The 21,613-nt window shown below is 37.9% G+C and overlaps 1 protein-coding gene across 2 annotated transcripts in view; it reads right to left on the bottom strand.

The window, feature by feature from the left end:
• LOC103184914 (doublecortin domain-containing protein 2) overlaps positions 1–21,613 on the bottom strand; it is a gene marked incomplete at its 5' end in the record, with an annotated part of 112,737 nt that overhangs the window by 6,653 nt on the left and 84,471 nt on the right. The window contains 2 exon segments of one of the 2 annotated variants that reach the window (XM_007903170.2): positions 3,218–3,643; positions 15,569–15,669. In XM_007903170.2, coding sequence (XP_007901361.2) covers positions 3,218–3,643; positions 15,569–15,669 — 527 coding nt within the window. 2 annotated transcript variants of the gene reach the window in all.

The raw sequence follows: 21,613 nt of genomic DNA, 5'->3' as shown, positions 1-21,613 counted from the left end.
ATTGTAACATCAATGAACAATGTTGATTTTATTGTAAAACCACGGACAATATCATTTCAGCTACAATGCAAGTGTTTCCATTTGTATCCCTTTATAAAGGAAAAATCTCACTGATGAATTCAGGAACAAGATTTGTGCCCTGATTTGTGTTGAGTACTGTAGCCCTGTACAGGAGTCCTGGAGCGCATTGGTTAGAGCACTCGCCAATGCGCATTGGTTAGAGCCCTCGCCTCGCCAGCGAGACAACCCAGGTTTGATTCCCGAGCAAGGCAAAACGTTAGGCAAGATTCCTTATGTTTCTGTTTACCTAGTAGTAAGTAGGAACCTGATTATTAGTCGATTGGCAGATCGCTTAATAATCCCGTCAAAAAAAACTTAAATAAAAATATATTTGGTCACTCAATTTTGGAATTTAATTGAAATAATAATTTGAACTGTTTGTGGGACACTACTGCGCACAATTAATTGGCTGCTGCATTTCGCCCACAAATTGTACAATCAAATCACTTTACAATATATTCTGTGAAGCGCTTTGAGACATATCAACGATGTGATAAGGCACGATATCAATTGCAAGGATTATTATTTTTATTTTTAAATAAAAAATTTAAAATTGATGGCTGTAGTCTTAAATTGCGGGATTCATTCACTCATCTTAATTCATCTTCTTTAAGTCAGGGTCCAACCTAAGTTACAATTGGTTGGCCATAACAGTTACAGGCCTGTTAACAGGCCATAAAAACAGACGAGATTCACTTCTTACAAATTGTGAATTTAGACCACATTATGACAAAGGTACAAAGTAATCCTAGAGGTTCTTAAGGTTCATGTATCCAAACAGTTTTTTCCTCTTAAAAAACAGCAGGGTATATGCAGGGAAAGTGAGGATGCACAAAGGAACTGATATTCCACATTAATGTGCAAATATTTGACTTGTAAATTACAAGATTATTTTAGATACACAGAGTGGTTAATGAGAGATAATCACTGAACAAAGTGAGAATAACTATCACAGTGAATGTTAGTACAGTATTAGACAATCTATGATGTCTAATTTGGAAATGAGTTGCATGGATGTAGTTTCAGGAAGATTCTGGGGTAAATGTTTCAAGCTGTGTGAAATATTGCTAATTTAATCCAATTCTCTCTTTTCAAACATAAACCCATCAAGAAACAGATTTTAAGAATTGATCTGTTCTTGAAACATGTTCTTAATAAGTAAAGTGTGAGACGTCCCATACTGTGATAAGATCTAGTGAACTATCAATCTTATGAACTGTTATAGTGATTTATTTGGGGAACTCAGCAAACCTTTTACCACAATGAATCTTTCTTTGCCTTTGGTTCCCAAAGCAAAATATATTTTCTAAACTGCAAAAAATAGATTTTGTTTTAAAAGCCTACTTAAGTTACAATTTTCAAAATTCAAATCAATTAACCTGGTATTGTATATTTTTTCAAATAATCAAATTACCAATCGATCACTTTGTTTTACTTTCATTCAAGTTAGGATTAATCAGTTAATAAGAAAACACTGTTTTCTTAGAAAACACTAGCCTATTTTAAACAAGGATAAGATGACTTAAAAGTTGAAAAATTAAATGGGTGAAAGTCTGCCTTTAAAAGAAATTACATTTTAAAAGCAGACAAATGTGAATGAACTAGTTTAACTATATTACTGTGCAGCAGTGAATAGTAAGTGTAGTTAAATTTTTCAAAGAATGTCAGTGTGATAAAAACAAATTTAGATCAGGACAACAAGATGTTTGTTTAATGGTTTCTTTGGTAATTACAACTTTACAATAAACTTCCTTTTTAGAAAACTGAATTGCAACATAAGTAATTTACATGAAATATAATAATTTCCATTGTGAAGAATTTCAAACCGTTCAATATTTAAACTTTGCAAGGATTGCTCCACAATGTTTTATCAACCACCAAATCATAACAGTGTCAACACATCCCTGTATATTTCCCAATGGAGAACAAAATGTCAGGAAACATTCATTCTTCCTTGAAGCAAGAGGATTTTATTTGAACATTCAGGCTCTCACTGTAAACAATGTGTGACAGAAGTATTCACATAGGCCTCTTCTCTTTCCATCCACTGACCCAACTGTTACCTTGCAGACTAATAACCCTTTTTTTTCAAATAGACAATTTAAAATGTCTAATTTGCACAAATAACATTTTGCTTCCTGTATGCAAATGAGCAAGATGTGTACTAACAATACTAATCCTTGCATTTGATGTAGCGCATGATCACGTCTTTGAAACGTCTCAAAACGCTTCACAGAATATACTGTAAAGTGAATTGACTGTTTATTTTGTGGGCGAAACGTGGCAGTCAAATTGCGCACAGCAGTGCTCACAACAGTCGTGGATTGAGTAACTAAATTATTATTATTTATTTACTTTGAAGAGATTATACAGTACTAACAATGTTAGTACTGCATTGACAGACTGGAGACTGGTTAGAGCACCCAGTCCTAACTTAATGTAACCCTCAATCCTCAAACCACTAAACATTCAGAAATATAATTAAGATTAGATGAATAAATAAACCCTTAGAATAACTTGTTATTTTTCGGAGGGCTAGGTGAGCTGAGGAATAACTGAAACACCAATTTTATTCTTTCCAATTATAATGAAGGAACAGAACAGTGGATTTTCTATTAAGTGACGTTCTGACATTTTCTTACATTACTGCAATGATGCCCTTTTTGTTTTGAACTGAAAAACTTACCCTCACCCAGCACTACCTGAATAAATGTTTACACGGCTGTGATAAAGCGAGTGAAAAATTCAGTTTTTTCCAGATCAAAGATTCCTTAATTAGCAGGACTGTGGAGCATCCAAAGGTCATGGCACCCTGGCATCTCACTTCAAGGACTTAAGATAATTCATAGTTGGATCAAATGTTCCTTTATGGTCATTAAAAATGAAGTATATATATATTTTTTTAGAAAAGAAAATAATCCTGCAAGCAAATCATTTACAGAGCGCTTTTTACAATCTATTTTAGAGAGGCTAATATAAGAAACAAGTTATGTATAAACAGATCTCAGTATATATGAAGTAATTTGTGATTTGTTTTGGTCTTGGGGTTATAATAATTCATTTTGATTAAGGAACTACACTCAGTAAACTAAATGTCTTCCCTTACACGAAATGGTGACTCTTGCAAGATAAAACTGAAATTTCAAAAGTACTTTACCTTGGTATGTCCTTCTGTAGAAATAATTTTCTTTTCTTTGCCATTCTCATCCAACAGATCCCCAGCTGCTTTAGAAATAATTTCTTTTTCCTGGTGCAAATCCTCAGCTGAGTATATATCTTCTGTCTGAGAAAAATTCTTATCTTCTCCATGACTCTCCTTCTCCTGACCAAAATCCTCCTCCTCATTTTCAGGATTTTCCTTTCCCACTTGGTAACTTTCACTGTCTTCACCGTTTACCTCTTCATCCAGAGGAATCTCAGGATTTGCTTCCTGATATAAATTATCTATTTCACCTTCATTGCAAAACAAATCTTGATGAGGCTCCTGTTCCTTGTTTAGCAAATCCCGATTTTGTTGATCAATATCTTCTTCTGTAAGGAGGTCTTGGGGATCTTCCTCCTCGTCTACAGTCTCTGCTGGCCTCTGAACAAAGAAATTGGAGGCTTATGAGAATGTCCAATTAACCAGGTTAGTTTTCACCTTATTATAATAACTGAAGGGACAATTTCTATTCAACAGTTCTAACAAACTTCAACAGATGGGATAGTCAAAAATATAAAATGAATAAGCAACAAATATGAAACGAGGGAAGGCATCCTTTATATATTGTGAAGGATCAAAAGAGTGGCATTAGACATTCAAAATCCACAAATATTTCATACACTTGGAGCAAACATTTATTGTTCCTATGGGATAACCAGACCTTATCCATGCTTTCTGCCTGTACCATCCCCTTTAAGTTAAAACCCACTACAATAGGGAAATACATAACTCCATGACCTGTTATTGTTTTCAGAGGAGCTTTAATTCTTTGACACATACTTCAATATTGCAATAAATATTACTTAATCTTTGTTTTACTCTTTATATATATATATCAAATATTTATGTTTAAAATAATTGAAAATCACTCTTAACTGAGTTTTCTTTTTTTAATCTTAACATACAGTACTGAGGTGCATAAACTTCAAATCTCAGTGGTTCACAAATAAAAGTAAAACAACTCTGTCCACATCAGATGAGTCTGACCGGATTACATCCACACTGGAAAGCAACTCCATTTTTCTTAGATCTGTTAAAAATAACTTCTGAACCAAGAAACTGCACAGCTTGTATGGATAAAGAATGATTTTGCCTACAATTGCTATTTGTGCATTTGGAATAAATACTGCATGTGGGTTATTTCTGGAAATAACCTGCAAATTATTTCCTCATAAATCTACAATAAGAGTACAAAGGTTGTTTTTCTGGAAAACTAATTTTGTCTGAAAAATACACAGTCACTACAATTCATGGTAAAATTCTGTGAAGCACTTTCAGATGCTTCACATATCAAATGATGCCCCAAATAAAATTGTTGATTCACTTCATGGCTCTGCGCATATTTGCTGCTGTGTTCACAACAACAACTTGCATTTATGTAGCGCCCTTCACACAGGATAGCGTCCCAGATCACTTGAAAGTGGCAGAGTCTGACAACGAACCAGGGAGGGGGGAAGTGACTCTATCAAGTAGGAAGGTCTTTAGATGGGATTTGAAGTTGGGGAGGGAGGGGGGGAAGGTGGAGGGATTGAGGGGAGTAGTGGCTGAAGGCACGACCACTGATGGCTATATGGAGGGTACAAGAGACAAACAGAAGGTCAGAAACTGAGCGGAGGCAGTGGTTGGTGGAGTGGGGGTTAGCAGGTCGGGTAGGTAGGGAGGTGTGAGGGAATGAAAAGATTTGAAAATGTGTGAGAGGATCTTGAAATCGATCCGTTCGGTGATTGTGAGCCCGTGGAGCCTGGCAAGGGCTGGTGTGATGGGGGTACCGAGTTTTTTGCGGTTGAGTATCTGGGCGACGTAGTTTTGAATTAATTGGATTTTGTGTATGGTGGAGCTGGGGAGACTAATGAGGAAGGCACTGAAATAGTCCAGCCAGGAAGTGACGAGGGTGTGGAAGAGGGTTTCAGCCGCGTTGGTTGTGAGGTACGGATGGAGATGGGCAATGTGGCAGAGGCGGAAAAAAGCAGTCCTGGTCAGGTTATGGATGTGGGGTAAAAAAGAAAGCTGGGGATCTAACCTGATGCCTAAATTGCGCACCATTATATATATATATACATTATATATTAGAGTTGAACCAACTGAAGCTGCTATTCTATTGCCAACACTACGAGCAACAATGGAGTGAATGTAACTACCCACATTTGCCATTCATTACGTCAAGCAATGCCAACTGAATTTATTCACTGTCACTTGGGTCTTGGCCTGGCTCGACTGATAAAATCACACAGATAATGTTGAGCAGGCCCTGCTTACATTAGGCAACCATAAAAAAGGATTTGTGATTTAAGGATTCCTGACCCCAAATCGGGGCAGGGGTTCAGAACAGTCCTCAATAGCAAATATAGGCACAATTTCAATCTGTAAGTATTTTTAAAGGGAGTTTAGTTTTAATTCTATCACCGCTGGAATATTACAATTTTTTTTAAAAATCCAAGAATCCAGACCATCAAATCAGTCGCAGTGTAATATAGCATTTCTCTCACAAATATTGTACAGACAACACAATGATATTCCATTTATTACACAAGGGGCATTTGAAATGTGATTTCAAAGGTAGGGTGTGAATAATAGCTGAGGCTGTGATTATAGTTCATTATATTCACGGAGAACTATCACTCACTCATTCACCGCCTTAACATGCGATTCTAAGCAGATTCAACTGGTGCGAAACATGCTGCAACTCTGTATATTTTTTACATTTTTAACAATCTTCCCCCTCACCACCATCTCCCAGACATCAGACACTGCTGTGGCAATGGTTGCCTCTCTTAGCCCAGAAAGCACTATCTGTTTATTGCACAATGGTTCATTTAGCACAGTGACTGAACACAGAGGTTAAATGATACTTGGGGCACATCTACTTCCAGACCAACCATCCCTTCACTTAAAAGGATTTTAAAAATTCACAAGATGTACTAGCTAGACTGTACAATTGAGCCTTCAATACAGTAAGCTTTATTCAAGGTCAGGTACACCTTGTCCTATTTGTTCAGCTTCAGGCCCAAAATGTACAGAACAGGGAATCAAAACAAAGGTCAGGGTTACCTTTCATCTGTTAAAAGCAATCTCTGTAGCTGATACAGCTACACAATACAACCTATACCTATGCCTAAAGGTTCCATCTTCAATGCTTTTCGCCCACACCTACATACATAATAAATCAGGTCAGTAATAGCTTTATAATTGTTATGACTTCAATTTTCCTTGTAATATATAAGGGGGGAATTGAATTGGTCATTGACTGTGGAAAGAAATGATAGCAAGAGCCAGGCCCGCAAAGCTTGTTACATTAACAATGAAGACATGATGTTCTCCAATATTACTGAACTTGGTGTGTCTACTTCCAACATTTAAAAAAAGTTCCATCTGCTAAATCAGAAAGATTATGTTTTTCTGGCAGCCAAAATGGATCAAGCGGTTGAAGGTTCGCACCACACCAGCATTTGGTTTGGATTTGCTTGCCTCAACTGGGAAGATTTTTTTAATCACTTTGCAGCTAAATCGCTGCATTCACCAGCATTCAGAGTTAGAGTGAAATTACTCCAGTGCCTGTCCTATCTGGTGGACAGGGTTGCCAGAAATTAAAAATACCTGTAGCCCCAAATCAACCAAATATCAGCCACAAAGTAGCCCAAATATTATGTTGCCGAAATAGCTCAAATGAAGCCCAAAACACTTGGTATTTTCAGTTTCTTACTAAAGAGCACATGTGCAGTTCACCAGGGACCAACCATTCATAAACTAAACTCTTACACACTTCTCAAGCATGGGGAAAAGCAGTCATAGGAATACAAAAACAGAATCAGAGGCGGAGAGAGATGGACCAACTTTAGTTATTTACATTTTAGGTTTCAAAACAGCAACAAATGTCCATCAACCTGCTCCATGCTCCCATTGGACTACCCGCCTTCCAGCAACTACCCAGTCTGCCATTGAGTCATCTGTCTGTCCATCAACCAAACCCATACTACCATTGGACCATCCGCCTGTCTCTTTATTTCTCTTCAGCCACATGCTGTTCTGTTCTGGATTTCACTACAGCCCTGAATAGACCCAAATTAGGCACCTGCCCAAAGTCTTTTATTCCCCCCATACACTATATAAAAAAATACTAGACCAATTGGCCGGCAACCCGTCCAATCTGGCAACACTGCTGGTGGATAGCACTGAATGGAAAAGAGTGCAAGAAGCACGTCCACAAAAATACACAGTCAGTGTATCCCGTGAAACGCTTTGGGATATCCTCCCCGCATGAAAGGCGCTGCACCAAAGTAAGGATTATTATTATGCAAGGATTATTATTATTAGAGATTCTGGGAATAATGGGCTGCTTGGAAACTCATCAGAAAGCTAATTTTTAGAACTGGTATCATTGGGGGTTCTGCTAACATTCAGTTATCTGCCATGTGTTTGGGCTGTCAACCTCCTGCATATGTTTTCCTATCTTTTTTTTAATTTGATTGTATGGTGTTAGCATGAATTATTCTCTGCTCACATACAGCTGCACCGAGAGACATGCAAGTGACGCTTGAGCAATAATATTTAAAAATTGTTGTCTTTTCTGGGTTTTCGTTCTGCACTCATATTGACACTGTTTTTCCCAATTGCCATCACCAAAATCATGTCACAAAAATGTCACAACATGGCACTGTACCCGCAATTACATCCTGCAAGATCAAAACGCACCATTGCTGGAGGCTCAGTCATTGGGTGGAGCAACTCCACGATGGTATTAAGAGTCTGTCAGCAGGCAGATTGTCATGCAGCAATGTTAACAACTTTTCCCTCTTTCTTATTGTAGATCAGCTCATTACAACAGACTATCATCCTTCCCGCACCCATAATAAAAAAACAAGGATTATAGACACAGACTGACAAGAAATAGCTTGTTCGTGTTGTGGTGCAAAGCTAAGATTATAATTATAATACCATTAATAATACAACTTGTGCCCTTCACGTACAAACTTTGAATAACAAAGGTTCAGCAATGGAATTTCAGCCCAGAAAGGTTTCCACAGAATGAAAGCATAAAGTCCTAACAAGAATCGTAAATGTTAATAGCAGTCTCTTACACCCATGAGTTGCAAAGCTAACAAACAGTAAAGTAAACACATCTTTTCGCTTCATTTGGAAAGACTACAGTTTAAAAACAATGCTCGTGGTAATAATAAAGGCTTGTTGCTTAGAAAGAAAATTCTATGCACACAAAGAAAATAATGAAATGCATTCATTTCTCCCACCTAAGGAACAATTTGAATTTGTTAAATTATATTGATTGTCATTTTTTAAAAATATATACATTTTAAGAAACGAGATAATAATCAATTTTGTGTCACTGTAACAATGCTGCAAAGGCTACAAAAGTAATTACTGATTAAGATAGCTAATTGAATAATATGGCTTATGCTCTTTGTGCATGTTTTACCCTCACACGTAGTGCCAAATTTTAATTAATGGATGAATCAATTAAGACACTAAACAGGTTTACGTGAAATAGCTCATAAGGATCTTTGTTGGCCCCGATAAATTAATAGCTCGATATGCATGCCTGTAACCATAACAGCTCATCCTGGTGTAAAATCTGACAACACTTACTTCAAAAAATTGCCATTACATAATCCAATAAACTGAGAAGGGAGGGAAAAAAATCACCCTTGGAAAAAAAACAGAACAACTTTAAATAATATAATTTTTAGGTACAGTATGTTTAATTTCATTTAACTTATTTTCATGCCAGATGAGATTCATTGTCCAGCAAAAGATTGAAACATCAGGATCTCATTTTTTTTAGACTGTTTGTGGGACACTTTGGTGTGCAATTGGCTGCCGCATTTCTCCCACAAAATATACAGTCAATTCACATTAAAGTCTATTCTATGAAGCGCTTTGAGATGTGATAAGGCACTATATCAAATGTGAGGATGATTATTATTAATTTGAGGTATTACTTAATGGGATTGATTTTAAAAAATCCAGGATTTGCAAATGAGGACGCCTTCAGATAATTGGAAGTATTACATTACACCAACTCCAATCTACTTCAGGTGCAGAGGTCAAGAGAACCAGAGGTTCACCTAAGGAAATTCTAACTGTATGCTTTAGCAAGGAGTCCATTAAAGAATACCTCTAAACAAACTCCACCTTTGCTGGAAGCAATACAAGTACGCAAAGGCTATTGTTCCAGATCACTGTTCCAACTGTTTGATATAAATATTACAATAATCAATTACAAGGATTATTATATTTACATCAAGCAATTACATTTGAAAAGGGATGTGTAGCCAAACTTTTTGCATATTATAATCAAAATTATTATTTTCTTGCCAAATTCACCCCCGCTCTATTGAAAGTGGTGAAGCTAAGAAATTCACAGATGACAAAGGTTAGGACAGGACAAGATAATAAAATCTAGATCAATGACTTCTGAAAGGCTACCACCAAGCCTAGTTTCAGTAGAAGATTCCCAGTTGTGATGCTTCAATGTGTTGGAAGGAACATGTCAGGTGTTGAACATTATACTTCACTACTCAATATGCCTTGCAATCAGGGCAAAACGTTGGGTAAATTTGAAACATCTCGAAGAACTTGATAAGGCGCTATATCAAATGCAAGGATTATTAGTATCATCATTATATCCCATCATCAGCAGTTGTACCCAACAAAGGATAAGATGTGGAGGGAACGAGTTTGATGGTACAAATCTTTTATTCCAGGTTTTACTTATGCTTCTTGAACCAAACAATGGTAGTATATTCATCCAAATCTTGATCAAGGACACAAACTCAATACATTCACATGACAAGATTTACATAACTAGGAATACAGACTTCTACATTCTTTGAAGTGCCAAGGGAAACTATATTTTGTGTCAGTAAGGATATAATTTGATATTTTTAAAGTAGCAAGCTTTTCTTTTTTCCTTTATTACTTTTTGTATCCAGCTGTGATTGTGAAGGCAGATTTTATGATGTGAACTTGTGCCACTGGGAACTAAAATTAGGCTGCCAGAACTTATTCTACATAGTACCTTTAACAGTCATTGGAGAAAATGGATTTTAAGCCCATCTGTCTTTGCTGGACTTAAATCCAGTTTCCAGAGGTAAAAAACAGTGCTCTACCACAGAATGTTACCCGGTGCCCTGGAGGCTTGTCTTTTTATATATATATATATGTGTCAAGTTGAGATAAGTACTCACTTTTAAGATGTCTGGTTACATTCATGTAGCTTAAAAAAAATTCAGCTAAATGATTCTGAAATCACATAACAAGATAACAGTAGGATTTGCTTTATTTTTACAAATGTAGACACAACCTGAGGAACATCAGACAGGTTATTGCTGGTGTTGGTTCAGTTTCTTAAAACCACATAATCTCTGCTCATTTTCTGTATTAAAGGCTTCTCAAACTCATCACAGGATTTTTGAACTGAAAACACTTGTGAATCAGTCAGTTTGATTAACTGTTTGTTGAGGTGAGTTGGTAAGACCACTATTATCTTTTTTTTGGGTCAGCCTGAAACCCATCACCATGCTTAAGAGTATCCAAACCAAACTGAGAATTCCATGCATCCCACCTACACATGGAAATCCCAGATATTTATTGGAATGGAATGCTCACACTCTCCCTTGAGGGACACATTCTGCTTATCTAATTCTGGAAAGTATTAGGGCACAAGTTGGCAAGAGCCAAGGCTTGTGGACCCCAGAGTGTGTGTTGGGGCAACTGCTGGAGTCTAACCAGCTAAAACCATAAAGTTTGTCATTGTTATCACTGTCTGGCCAGCTTTCCCACTGCTTGACCAGCTAGGACCACCCATTAAGGTTTTGACTTGCAGGGTTAACAGGAGATGAGTAGGAGGATTCCCTGCCCCCAGTGACGCGTTTGCCCTTGCAAGTCCTGCCAATGAGTCAGGCTGGCTGTGCTGTCATCAGCAGTGCCCTTGAGTACTGTGGACTTGCCTGGAACCAGACGACCAAGAGGGCTACACAGAGGGCTGGCTCGATTCCAACATTCCAGTGCCAAACATGTCACCTTGAGGCCTCACTAGGTGGCTGGTAGGTACTAGGAACTCACTGCAAGCATCCCGGCGTGCAACACAGCTCAGGGAAACGGTAATTTTGCGCTGTTGGAAATAATAATCATTGTATTTGATGTAGCTTCTTATCATGCTGAAATGTCTCACAGCACTTCATAGTTTTTCTGTAAAGTTTAGTAAATATATAGTGTAAGCGATATCTAGGCAAACATGGCAGGCTGACATCTGATTCTGGAAAGACGAGATCAGATGGATTGAAAGGTCTGAACCTCTCTTGTGATCGTATCTTCGAACATAATTAGTACAACAATATAATTTTACATTTATATACAACAACAACTTGGATTTATATAGTGCCCTCCATACCGTACGGTGTCTCAAAGCGCTTTACAGTAACGGATCCCGGAACCGAGCCAGGGGGATGGGGAGGAAGGTGACCAAAGGCGCGGTCGAAAAGAAAGGTCTTCAGCAGAGACCTGAAAATGGGAAGGGAGGGAGTGAGACGAAGGGAGTGAGGAAGGTAGTTCCAGAGCCTCGGGGCATAGTGGCTGAAGGCATCGCCACCGAGGGTGGAGCGGAGGAATTGGGGGACGAGGAGGAGGCCAGACCCGGAGGAACAAAGGCAACAAGTACTGTTTTGAGGAGAGAGGAGGTCAGAGAGGTAGGGGGGTGCAGAGGAGTGCAAGGACTTGAATACAAGGGTGAGGATCTTGAAATCGATTCTCTCTGGGATAGGCAGCCAGTGCAGTCTAGCAAAGACTAGGGTGATCGGGGGGCAGAGTTTAGTGTAGGTGAGAATGTGGGCGGCAGAGTTTTCAGTGATTTGGATTTTATGGATGGTAGTGGATGGGAGACTGGCGAGGAGGGCATTAGAGTAGTCCAGCAAGACCTCCAAAGCAGTACTAGCAAGGCATCCAAGGTAGGGGTTGGAGCCAAGGGAGGGGAAACTGACCAAAAGCGCGGTCAGGGATGGGTCTTGAGACGGAGTTTGATCAAAGGGATGGAGAGCGGGAGTCGGAAGGACTCTGGGATGGAGTTGAGAATGGAGATTTACAATTTAAAAAATTACAAAAGTGATCCATCAAAGAAGATCCATAAACTAAGACTTAGTTTATTAATGACAGTGTTGTGGCTAATGGAGAAGGGCACATGTTTATATTGTCTTCTATTCAGGCATTTACACAATTCACATGTATAGTCACATACTGTCTACCAGTCAACCAGAAGGAAGAATCCACAAGCCCATCACTTCCATCCTCACTTGGTTCTATTCACTCCCCATTCACCCGTGGATTGAATTCAAGATCCTCACCCTCATGTTCAAATGCCTCTGTGGCCTGTAAACGTACTGCATTACTTTTCAGACTCTTTCGACCAGCAGAAAGAACAGATTTTATTTTAAAATCTCCACCAAATTTTCTCCTCCAATTTTCTCACTTGCCTCTCCTAAAGGTTTGATTTATGTTTCCTTTTACCTGGGGATGGTTCCATGATCATTGGTTTCTCTCTGGTAGTTTGCCCAAGTGACTGTCATTCATGTGTGAGTGTTGGCAGGCAATTCAACTGCAGGGATATCATTCGCAAACCCAACCTGCCCTCACCTGAAGTCCATCCAAATACATCTTCTAACAGAGCCTTCTGGATTGTGATCAGCAGGAGTGGGAACACTGTCTGCTTTTCTCCTGTCTAACTCAAGGAGGCTGAGTCCAATTGGAGCACCCCAACGGCTTCCCTGGCTAAGCACAGCTCACAGCGCAAAGGGAAAGATTCAATCCTTCCAGTCTGTATCGGCTAGTCCTGTAAGGGCAGTGGCTAGGCCACTGGTAGAACTGGTAAAAAGAAACATTTAATCCCGTCAGTCTGGATAAAATGCAGATCCAAATTCCACAGATGAAAGGAGGGTGCGCTAATTGACAATGGCACCTATTCCTTCACATCATTAGTAAACACTTAGACTCACACTTATGTAGTTCTAATAAAATAATCTTTGCAATTGATATAACGCTTTATGACATCAAAATATCTAAAAGCAGCGCAAATTGTAATGTATAGTTTCTGGGTATTTGAAGTAAACACACCAGCCAATTTGTGCCCACTAATGTCCCACAAGCAGCAATGAAGTGACTGACCAATTTTCGCTGGATTCTTAGGGCACTGAAAGAAACTCCCTTCTCTTTTCAATCGGAAATGTAAATCCACAAAAACACTGGATGCACCAATACACTAGAAAGAAGGTATAGGTTTAGAGTTGCAAATACCAGGAAGTTTTTTTTTACCCAGAGAGTAATTAATGACTGCAACAGGTTGCCAGGAAGGGTGGTTGAGGTCAGGATTAGTGAACTCATTTAAAAAGTAGCTTTAATCTGTGACGGGAGTAGTATAGGGTCTTTATTCTGAAAGGATACAATCAAATGGGCAGAAGGGTCTTCTTCATCCAAACCAATCTTGCGATCTTGTGAATAACAATAATCCTTACATTTGATATTGCACCTTATCAAATCTTCGAGAGGTCTCAAAGCACTTTACTGAATATACTGTGGAGTAAATTTACTGTATAATTTTATGGGCAAAAGTCGGCAGCCAATTGCACAAAGCAATGTCCTACAAACAGTCGTGGATTGAGTGACCATTATTATTGAGTGGATTGAATTTTTTTTAAGGGATTATTACCCATTGAAAAGTGATCCACCAATCGATGAACAATCGGGTTCCTTCTTACTGCAAGATAAACAGAGGCATGTGGAGTAAGGAAACTTGTCCGATGTTTCGCCCTGCCTGGGAATCGAACCCAGGTCCTCTAGCTTGCAAGGCGAGTGCTCTAACCAATAAGCTACAGGACTTCACGATAATTCTCAATAATGTTTGTGATTTTAAATGATGCATAAATAGAGTAAATCTAGATCCAGGTGGAATTTCCCTAGTAGATGTAAAATTGTTCGGTGAGTCAGTAACTTGAGGGTATCAAATTTAAGACAGCTAGCAGATACTTAGATTAGGAGAATTTACTTCACACACAGAGTAGTTAGGATATGAAATGTCCTGCGAGAGCAGTGGTTGAGGCAGAGACCATATTAACATTCAAAAGGGAACAAGATAAATACCTTAAAAAAAAGCAAACTACCATGTTCTGTGGCAAGGGTAGGTAAATGGGACTGAAAGGACTGCTCTTTAAAAGAGCCAGTACAGACACGATGGGCCAAAACAGCTTACTTCTGTGTTGTAAATTTCTATGGTTCTAAACCATTTTATGGAAAGATAAATTCTCAACATCAGGGCCCCTTCTGAAAACAAAACTAATGAAAATAATTATATTTGAAGTTTATTTTTTTGTTGAACGTGTCTATTGAGTTTCTTTTAAACTATATTTTCTTTGAACTAGTTATGCACGATATTGTTGAGGGAACAAACAACAACTTGCATTTATATAGCGCCCTTCAAGCTGGGCAACATCTCAGAGCCCTTAAATTAGGTTGGAGGAGATGCACTTAACCCATTTTGCTTCAACATTCACATCAGTTTTCTGCTTGCAATAATTCAATGTCTGTTGAACTCAGTAACATTTTGTAAATTATATCCCGAGATGATGACATTGATGATGATGTTGATTACACCCATTCACCTGAGATGATGAAGTTGATTACACCCATTCACCATTACACAGCATACAAAAACATCAACAATAGAGAATAACAAAGAAAGGATATTAAAATGTAATGTTAATTCTTTATAACTTTACAATGATGAGCTTAACTTTACAATTTAGGTGTCAGCCTGGCTCAGTTGGTAGCATTCTCATTTTGGGGTCAGAAAATAGTGGTTCAAGCCCCATGTCAGAGATTTGAGCTCATAGTCTAGGCTAACACTCCAACACAGTGCTGGAGAAGCGCTGAATTGTCAGAGGGGCCATACTTTGGATAAGAAGTTAAAAGTGACGGCCTGTCTGCTTATTCAGGTGGACGTAATTGGAAAAGAGAAGCAAGTTTTTTTAGGGTGTCCTGGCCAATAATACTCCAGATAAAATTGGCCATTCACTTCATGGTTGTTTTTGGGTACAACATTAACCTACAAATACAAGTCACAACACTTTACAATAAAATCCTGTGAAGCATTTTGAGGTATTTCGACAATGTAATAAGACACCATATCAAATGCAAGAATTATTGTTTTTATAATACCAGCCCTATCATTTTCCCATTGCAGTATTGATACCTTTATTAAACGAGTCCATCATAAAATATTTTTCTGTTGACTTTTGCATAACTGCTAACCTGATCAATGGGCAGCTCCACTAGTGTACCTTCATCCTCTTGGACTTCCACAGCACCAAGGGTCTCTGTCCTCTCTTCGTAAGCTTTAAAGATGCTGTCTTCTGCAAAGAATGAAATCATCATCAAACTGAAGCCAGACTGCAAATAATGATACAACAACGCCTACCGGTGGTGTAATGGAAGAACTACTGCTTGGTAAGGCACCCACCCAAAATCTTTCACAATTCAAGAAATTAATCTTGGATAGTTTAATTTGTCTAGTCAATATTTAATGCAATTGGTAGTAGCTTCCATGTCACAAAACTAACTGGAAAAAAAATCATATTTATTTAAAGCATTTGACGTGGGACAAATGTGCAAAATCATAGTTGTCTGATTAAGCTGTTCACCTTCCAGATTGGTTTCAATTGATCTTTATTAATTGGTGACTTATGTGGAGCACTTTTAACAAAAATACACAGTCAGACTGGTTCATTCAGTGTGAACGCAGCAGAATGGTTGCCTCAGCATAAATAACAAATATCGCAGACACTTTTAGTAGCCATAGATAAAAGCACACATGGGCCCTACAAAATTGCTGATCTCCAAAAACAAACCAACTGAAATAGTGCAACTGAGTCATTAAGCATCTTAGTAGCTGTCTAATAGCCCGACTAACAGAGTAGGCACATTGCACAATTCTAACTTATTAAAACAAATCACAACAAATTAAATTAAACTTTCTTGGTTGCTCATACAATATTCTTCAAAAAATGTTTGGTTTTCTGGAAGCCTGAATTAAAGAGACTTAATGTGAAATTCCTGATAAGAGTAGGAACATTGATAATGTCAACATCAAGCAAGATTTGCCCCATTCTAAACACACATCACTATTGCTACATGTGTCCTCCGACAGCAATTTCAGCGCTGATCATCAGAAGCCTTTGCGAGGCAAATGAAAGCTTTAAAAATATATATTTTCCCCCTTCCTCTACTAAAGGCTGAGGTTTGTTTTCATTCTATCAACCGCCCTCTAGGTCCTCCCCAAGTAATTTAGTCATATGTGAACTTGGATAGCAAATGATGTCAGCTGTTCGCATTCCAACTCGATACTGGCACCACACCCATACATTTTCCAGCAGGAATTGTTGGTTAGTGAGGTTAGTTAGTGATCAGGAACAGGCAGATTATCCCTTCTCTAATCCAAGGAACTGGGAATGAATTGTTCCACACTTACTATCACTGCATTGTCTAAGATTAGCTAATTCATCACATCATCCATCCTATATTATTAGGCTAACACAATTACATTGTAGTAGACAGTTCATGATCCACACTAACTGGGATCAGCCTATTGTGGAGAATCCAAAAATTGGATAATTGGACATTATACAGAATAACATTTGGTTTCAGTAATAACTCAAACATTGTTATATCAGGAGTTACATTTAAAGGTTTACCTTTGCAGACCAGCACAAAGTCCAAGTTTACAAGAAGTCAGTTTTCACCAATTGACATTCAACAGCAAGAAGATTACATTTGTACATTCACCAAAACATGTGAATTTATGAAAATGCATTTGTGAAAATTGGTCAAAGCTGTTTTTCTAAAAATAAATCTTGCTCAATAACTCAATTAGAAATGCCATAGCAGGTTGATTATGGGGTCCAAGCAACAGTAATAACCCAATTCCATTAATAGCCTACACCACGTCAAAAGAGAACACTGGTAGTCCAGTGATAATAGATTAGTGTTACTGTAATATGGGTGTCAGTCTAGCTCAGTTGACAGCAACCTCACCTCTGAGTCAGCAGGTTGTGAGTCCAAATAACTAAATTCAAGATTGACAGTCAAGTGCTGGGAGTGTACTGCCTTGTGGGAGGTGTCCACAATGATGAGACGTTAAATTAAGTCCAGAGTCTGCCTGTTCAAATGAATGGTAAAGATCCCAGGCACTATTCAAAAATAAAAAAGTTTCACCCAGTGTGCTGGCCAGCAATTCCCCAAATAAAATTGGTCATTCATTTCATGGTTGTTTGTAGGACACTGCCATGTGCAAATTAGCTGCCATATTTTATCTACAAAATGCACAATCACTGCACTTTCCGATATATCCTGCGTTTGAGACGTCCTCCCAACATGCAAAATTTAATTAAAAATAAAGCTCCCCCTACAAGAGAGTTACGGCTAAACTAAACATTCTGGGTCAAAAGACACGAATTTACAAGCTGAGACGTAAGCCAAATTATACAGCCATTAATTTGTATATTTAATGGGCATTTAGAATATTTTGAGTATGTCAGGATCAAATTCTGGGTCACAATCACCTACAGGAGACTTACCAACGAGACAGGTGGTATTTAACACAGAAAACAATGTAAGGTAAAGCACTTCAGTGCTGCAAATGGGAAATATGATTACCATAAAATGGTAATTAAGGTGGATTGGTTAAACACATCAGGGTGGGATAGTTGGCCAAATGTTGAAAATGCTGTCAGAAACAGCAGGTGTTGCAATATCAAATATAATGTCAGAGTACATAAAGAGACCCTTGGAATACATGTTTGAGGAAAAGACACAGACATTGGTCTATAAATGTCCAGTTTTATTTCCCAAACTCTTGAAAAGGCTCAATGAGCCCCTATATTCCAATTGCCAGAAGCAAGATTTTACCAGCATAAAATATAAAGCTAGTTCTCCCCCAGCACTAGTTTATAAACCCATATGTTTAAATATTTATATTTAGTTCTGGTAGGAATTGGCTGTGCTCTGCTCGATGGTTCGCATTGACAATGAAGACAGGTTACATATAGGATTGTTAAAAAGGTACCTTAAAAGTAAAAATTATATCTTAAGGTCTAATTTGTTGTATTTTAAACAGAATTTTCAATAAGAAATACATAGTTATAAAATTTTCATTGTTCAGGCAAACAACTGCTGTAGGCAAAAATCTTAGTTTTGTTTAAAATATACTGTAAATACAGGTATTACATACTTAGAGCACTGTCAAAATCCGCTTAGGCCCTTGCTTTGTAATTAATGGGAAAATTCAAGTCGGTGTCAATTACCATTGATGCAGACACAATTTAAATAAAACAGTCATCAGAAAATTGGGGTGAATCTTGTTTGGAAAGCATTTGCTGACTGCGACTGTTTATTTTCTGGAAGTGACCCACCATTCACTTGTAAATCACATACACAGGAACCTCTCCCACATTTTAAATTATTATTTTAATTTTTAATTAAATTTTAATACTGATTTTGTTCACTAAAGAGGACGCAATGAGGAAAGAAAATAAGATACAATAATAATCCTTGCATTTGACATGGTGAAATTACACATTTAGCAACAATAGAGCGCTTTAAGTGTACAGACTGGGAATGCTGCCAGATATCCAAATAGTAGAACCCCTTCTTCCCACTCCCCACACCACAACCCGGTTTTCCTGCCTACATGCGTAAAGGTGCTCAGAATGAGCTCACAGATCTCAGCATTCAATTGCCAATCAGCAAGAGAGCAACTTTCCTAAACAAAATAAACTCAAGAATAAAAGAGCTGTCCTGCTAACTCGCAGTTCACCAATACTGGACATCCGCACTGAGAACAGTGAGGTGGGTGTCTTTGACCAACATGTCTGGGATATTCCTGATCAATACATTTCGGTCATCCGCACTTCACACCACCTATGGTTCTCACCCCCAGTTCAGGTGCCCAGCCAGTATTGTCAGGCACTTTGAGACATTCTCCCAATATTTTTAAAATCAATTAGGAGAAATCTAAAGAAGATATATGGAAAATTTATCATACGACACGGAAAGAATGAAGCAAAAGTTGTATGATTTTAAGGATGTGCTGGGGAGAGTGTAAATATGGAGCTTTGAGTAAACATAAATGGAAACATGAATTTTATAAAAATTTTAATAAATCTGAGTTGAAACATTTATTTTTTGTGAAAAGAGGAACTACAAACTTAATGCACATGAAAAGGGGCAATGTAAAAAACACTCCAACAGACACTGGGGGAATTATTATTGACCTCCAAAGAACCAAGCCGTGAAATAGTGGGAAAAGCTAATGCCAAAATTGTGGAAATATTTTTTCCATTTTTTTTCTCCAGTAGTACAGTTCCAAATGTAATAATGGGTGGAGAATTGAAGGATGAATCAGTACTTAAGGGGAAAATTAGAGGACGCCAATGGAACAGTAATTAAGAAAGGGAAGGACATGAAAAGATTCATAGGAGCATTGGACCCAATTGGACTGCATTCAAGTGTACTGAATAGTAGGAATTATAAATGGGTACAGGGAAGAGCAGGGAATTGGCATTGTAGCAGTCTGCTCCAATGGATAAGTTGGCACCAGTTTAGATTTGATGGTTTGTATCCTGAAGGTTGCAATTTCAATGATGTCATGAAAAGAAATAAGTAGAAGTGAAAAGAGATGACACTTTGTGAAATTCATTAGTCAGTTGTTATCTGTTATAATATCAATTGATAACTTCACATGATTCTGATTTTTTTTAAAAGAAAACAATTAAGAGGCCTAATTCTCGGAATTACCGCCTGTCTGTAAATCATGTATAATGGGGAAAACTATTGATGCCTTTTCTAACAGAAGCAAACTGACTAGACTCAAGGTTTCATTCATAATCAGTAAAAGAAAATACTGGGCTAATAAGAGCATACATTTCTGGGTTGAGGAGAAGATCTAAATGCAAGAAGTCAAAATGGAAACAATTAGGAATATCTCAGGACGTGGAGGTGGTGGAAGCTAACCTTGCTCCTACGACACTGTTCTTTCTCAATGCCAACATCTGTGAAGCAGGGTGGAGCATTCATCTTCCGCCTCACAGATCGCAGCATTCAATTGCCAGCTAGTGGCAATCCAGCCCACAAAACAACTATTAAACAAAACAAAGAAACTCACTCTAGGGATTACAATTTAAAACAAAACTCCTCCCCATCAAAAACAGAAAAAATCAAGAGTTGGGAGCCAGCGCGCTGGGCAGGAGGCACCGTGACCTTGAGGCTGTTTAGTGCTTCACACAATGCTTTGTATGTATGTGTGTTAATTATCAAACACCACAAATTTTAGCCCCTTTTTAAAAAAAACACAAGAAATTAATGATGGGACACATCAATAATTATCTAATGATTAAAAAGCCTTCGCCTTTACACTTTACACAATGTCTTTATTCATGTTGACCCCAAAATAACATATATCCTGCAATTCTCAGGCGTTTTCCTTGGGTTCTTCAGCTTCGGATTTAGCACCATACATGGTGACAAGAGTTTGTCCCTTTTGAGCAAATAGAGCTACTCTATGATGTACGTGGCTCCTTCCCATCACTGGTGTGAGTTGAAGTCTCCCAGTAGAGTTGAAGCCTGAAGCAGTGGCTTCCAAGATCATTGAAACGCCACAATATTCAGTCAGAGGCTATAAATATAGCAGTACGTACGACAAACTGCATGGAATTTATGATTTACATATGGACACACATATGATTTCCTAATATAGCTCGGGCAGTTCATTGAAGAGCAACAACTCATCCTGGACTTTCCTTCCCTGGTAATGACCTTGATGAGGGTATTGTAAATAGAATGTCATTTGTAGACATCAATTTGTGTGGCAAATCAGGCTATTATTCAAAAGCATCTACAGACACTTGACAAGTACGCAGATGAGTGTCAGGTGGCATTTAATATTTACAAAATTGTAAGGTCATGCACAGTGCTACTACAAATAGCAAATATAATTGCATAATGTAATTATCGTTGCAAAAGGTGGTGCACGAGAAAGATTCAGACATGATCATTCATCAAATGATGATCACATTACATTCACATTATGTGCAAATACTAATAAAAATAATAATCTATTATTATATAGACTATTAAGGCTAATAGGAATAAAAATAATAATCCTTTACATTTGATAAAGCGACTTTCACATTGATAGGGCATCTCAAAGCACCTCACAGGATAATACTGTACAGTGACTTTGTGTTTTGTAGGCACCAGTGGGATGTCCTCCCCACGTGAAGAGTGCAATATAAATGCAATTTG

Source organism: Callorhinchus milii, unplaced genomic scaffold (genome assembly GCF_018977255.1).
Source record: "Callorhinchus milii isolate IMCB2004 unplaced genomic scaffold, IMCB_Cmil_1.0 Scaffold2, whole genome shotgun sequence".
Classification (NCBI taxonomy): Eukaryota; Metazoa; Chordata; class Chondrichthyes; order Chimaeriformes; family Callorhinchidae; genus Callorhinchus; species Callorhinchus milii.
Note: the sequence above shows the minus strand (reverse complement) of the source record. Positions and strands in the feature narration are given on the sequence as shown.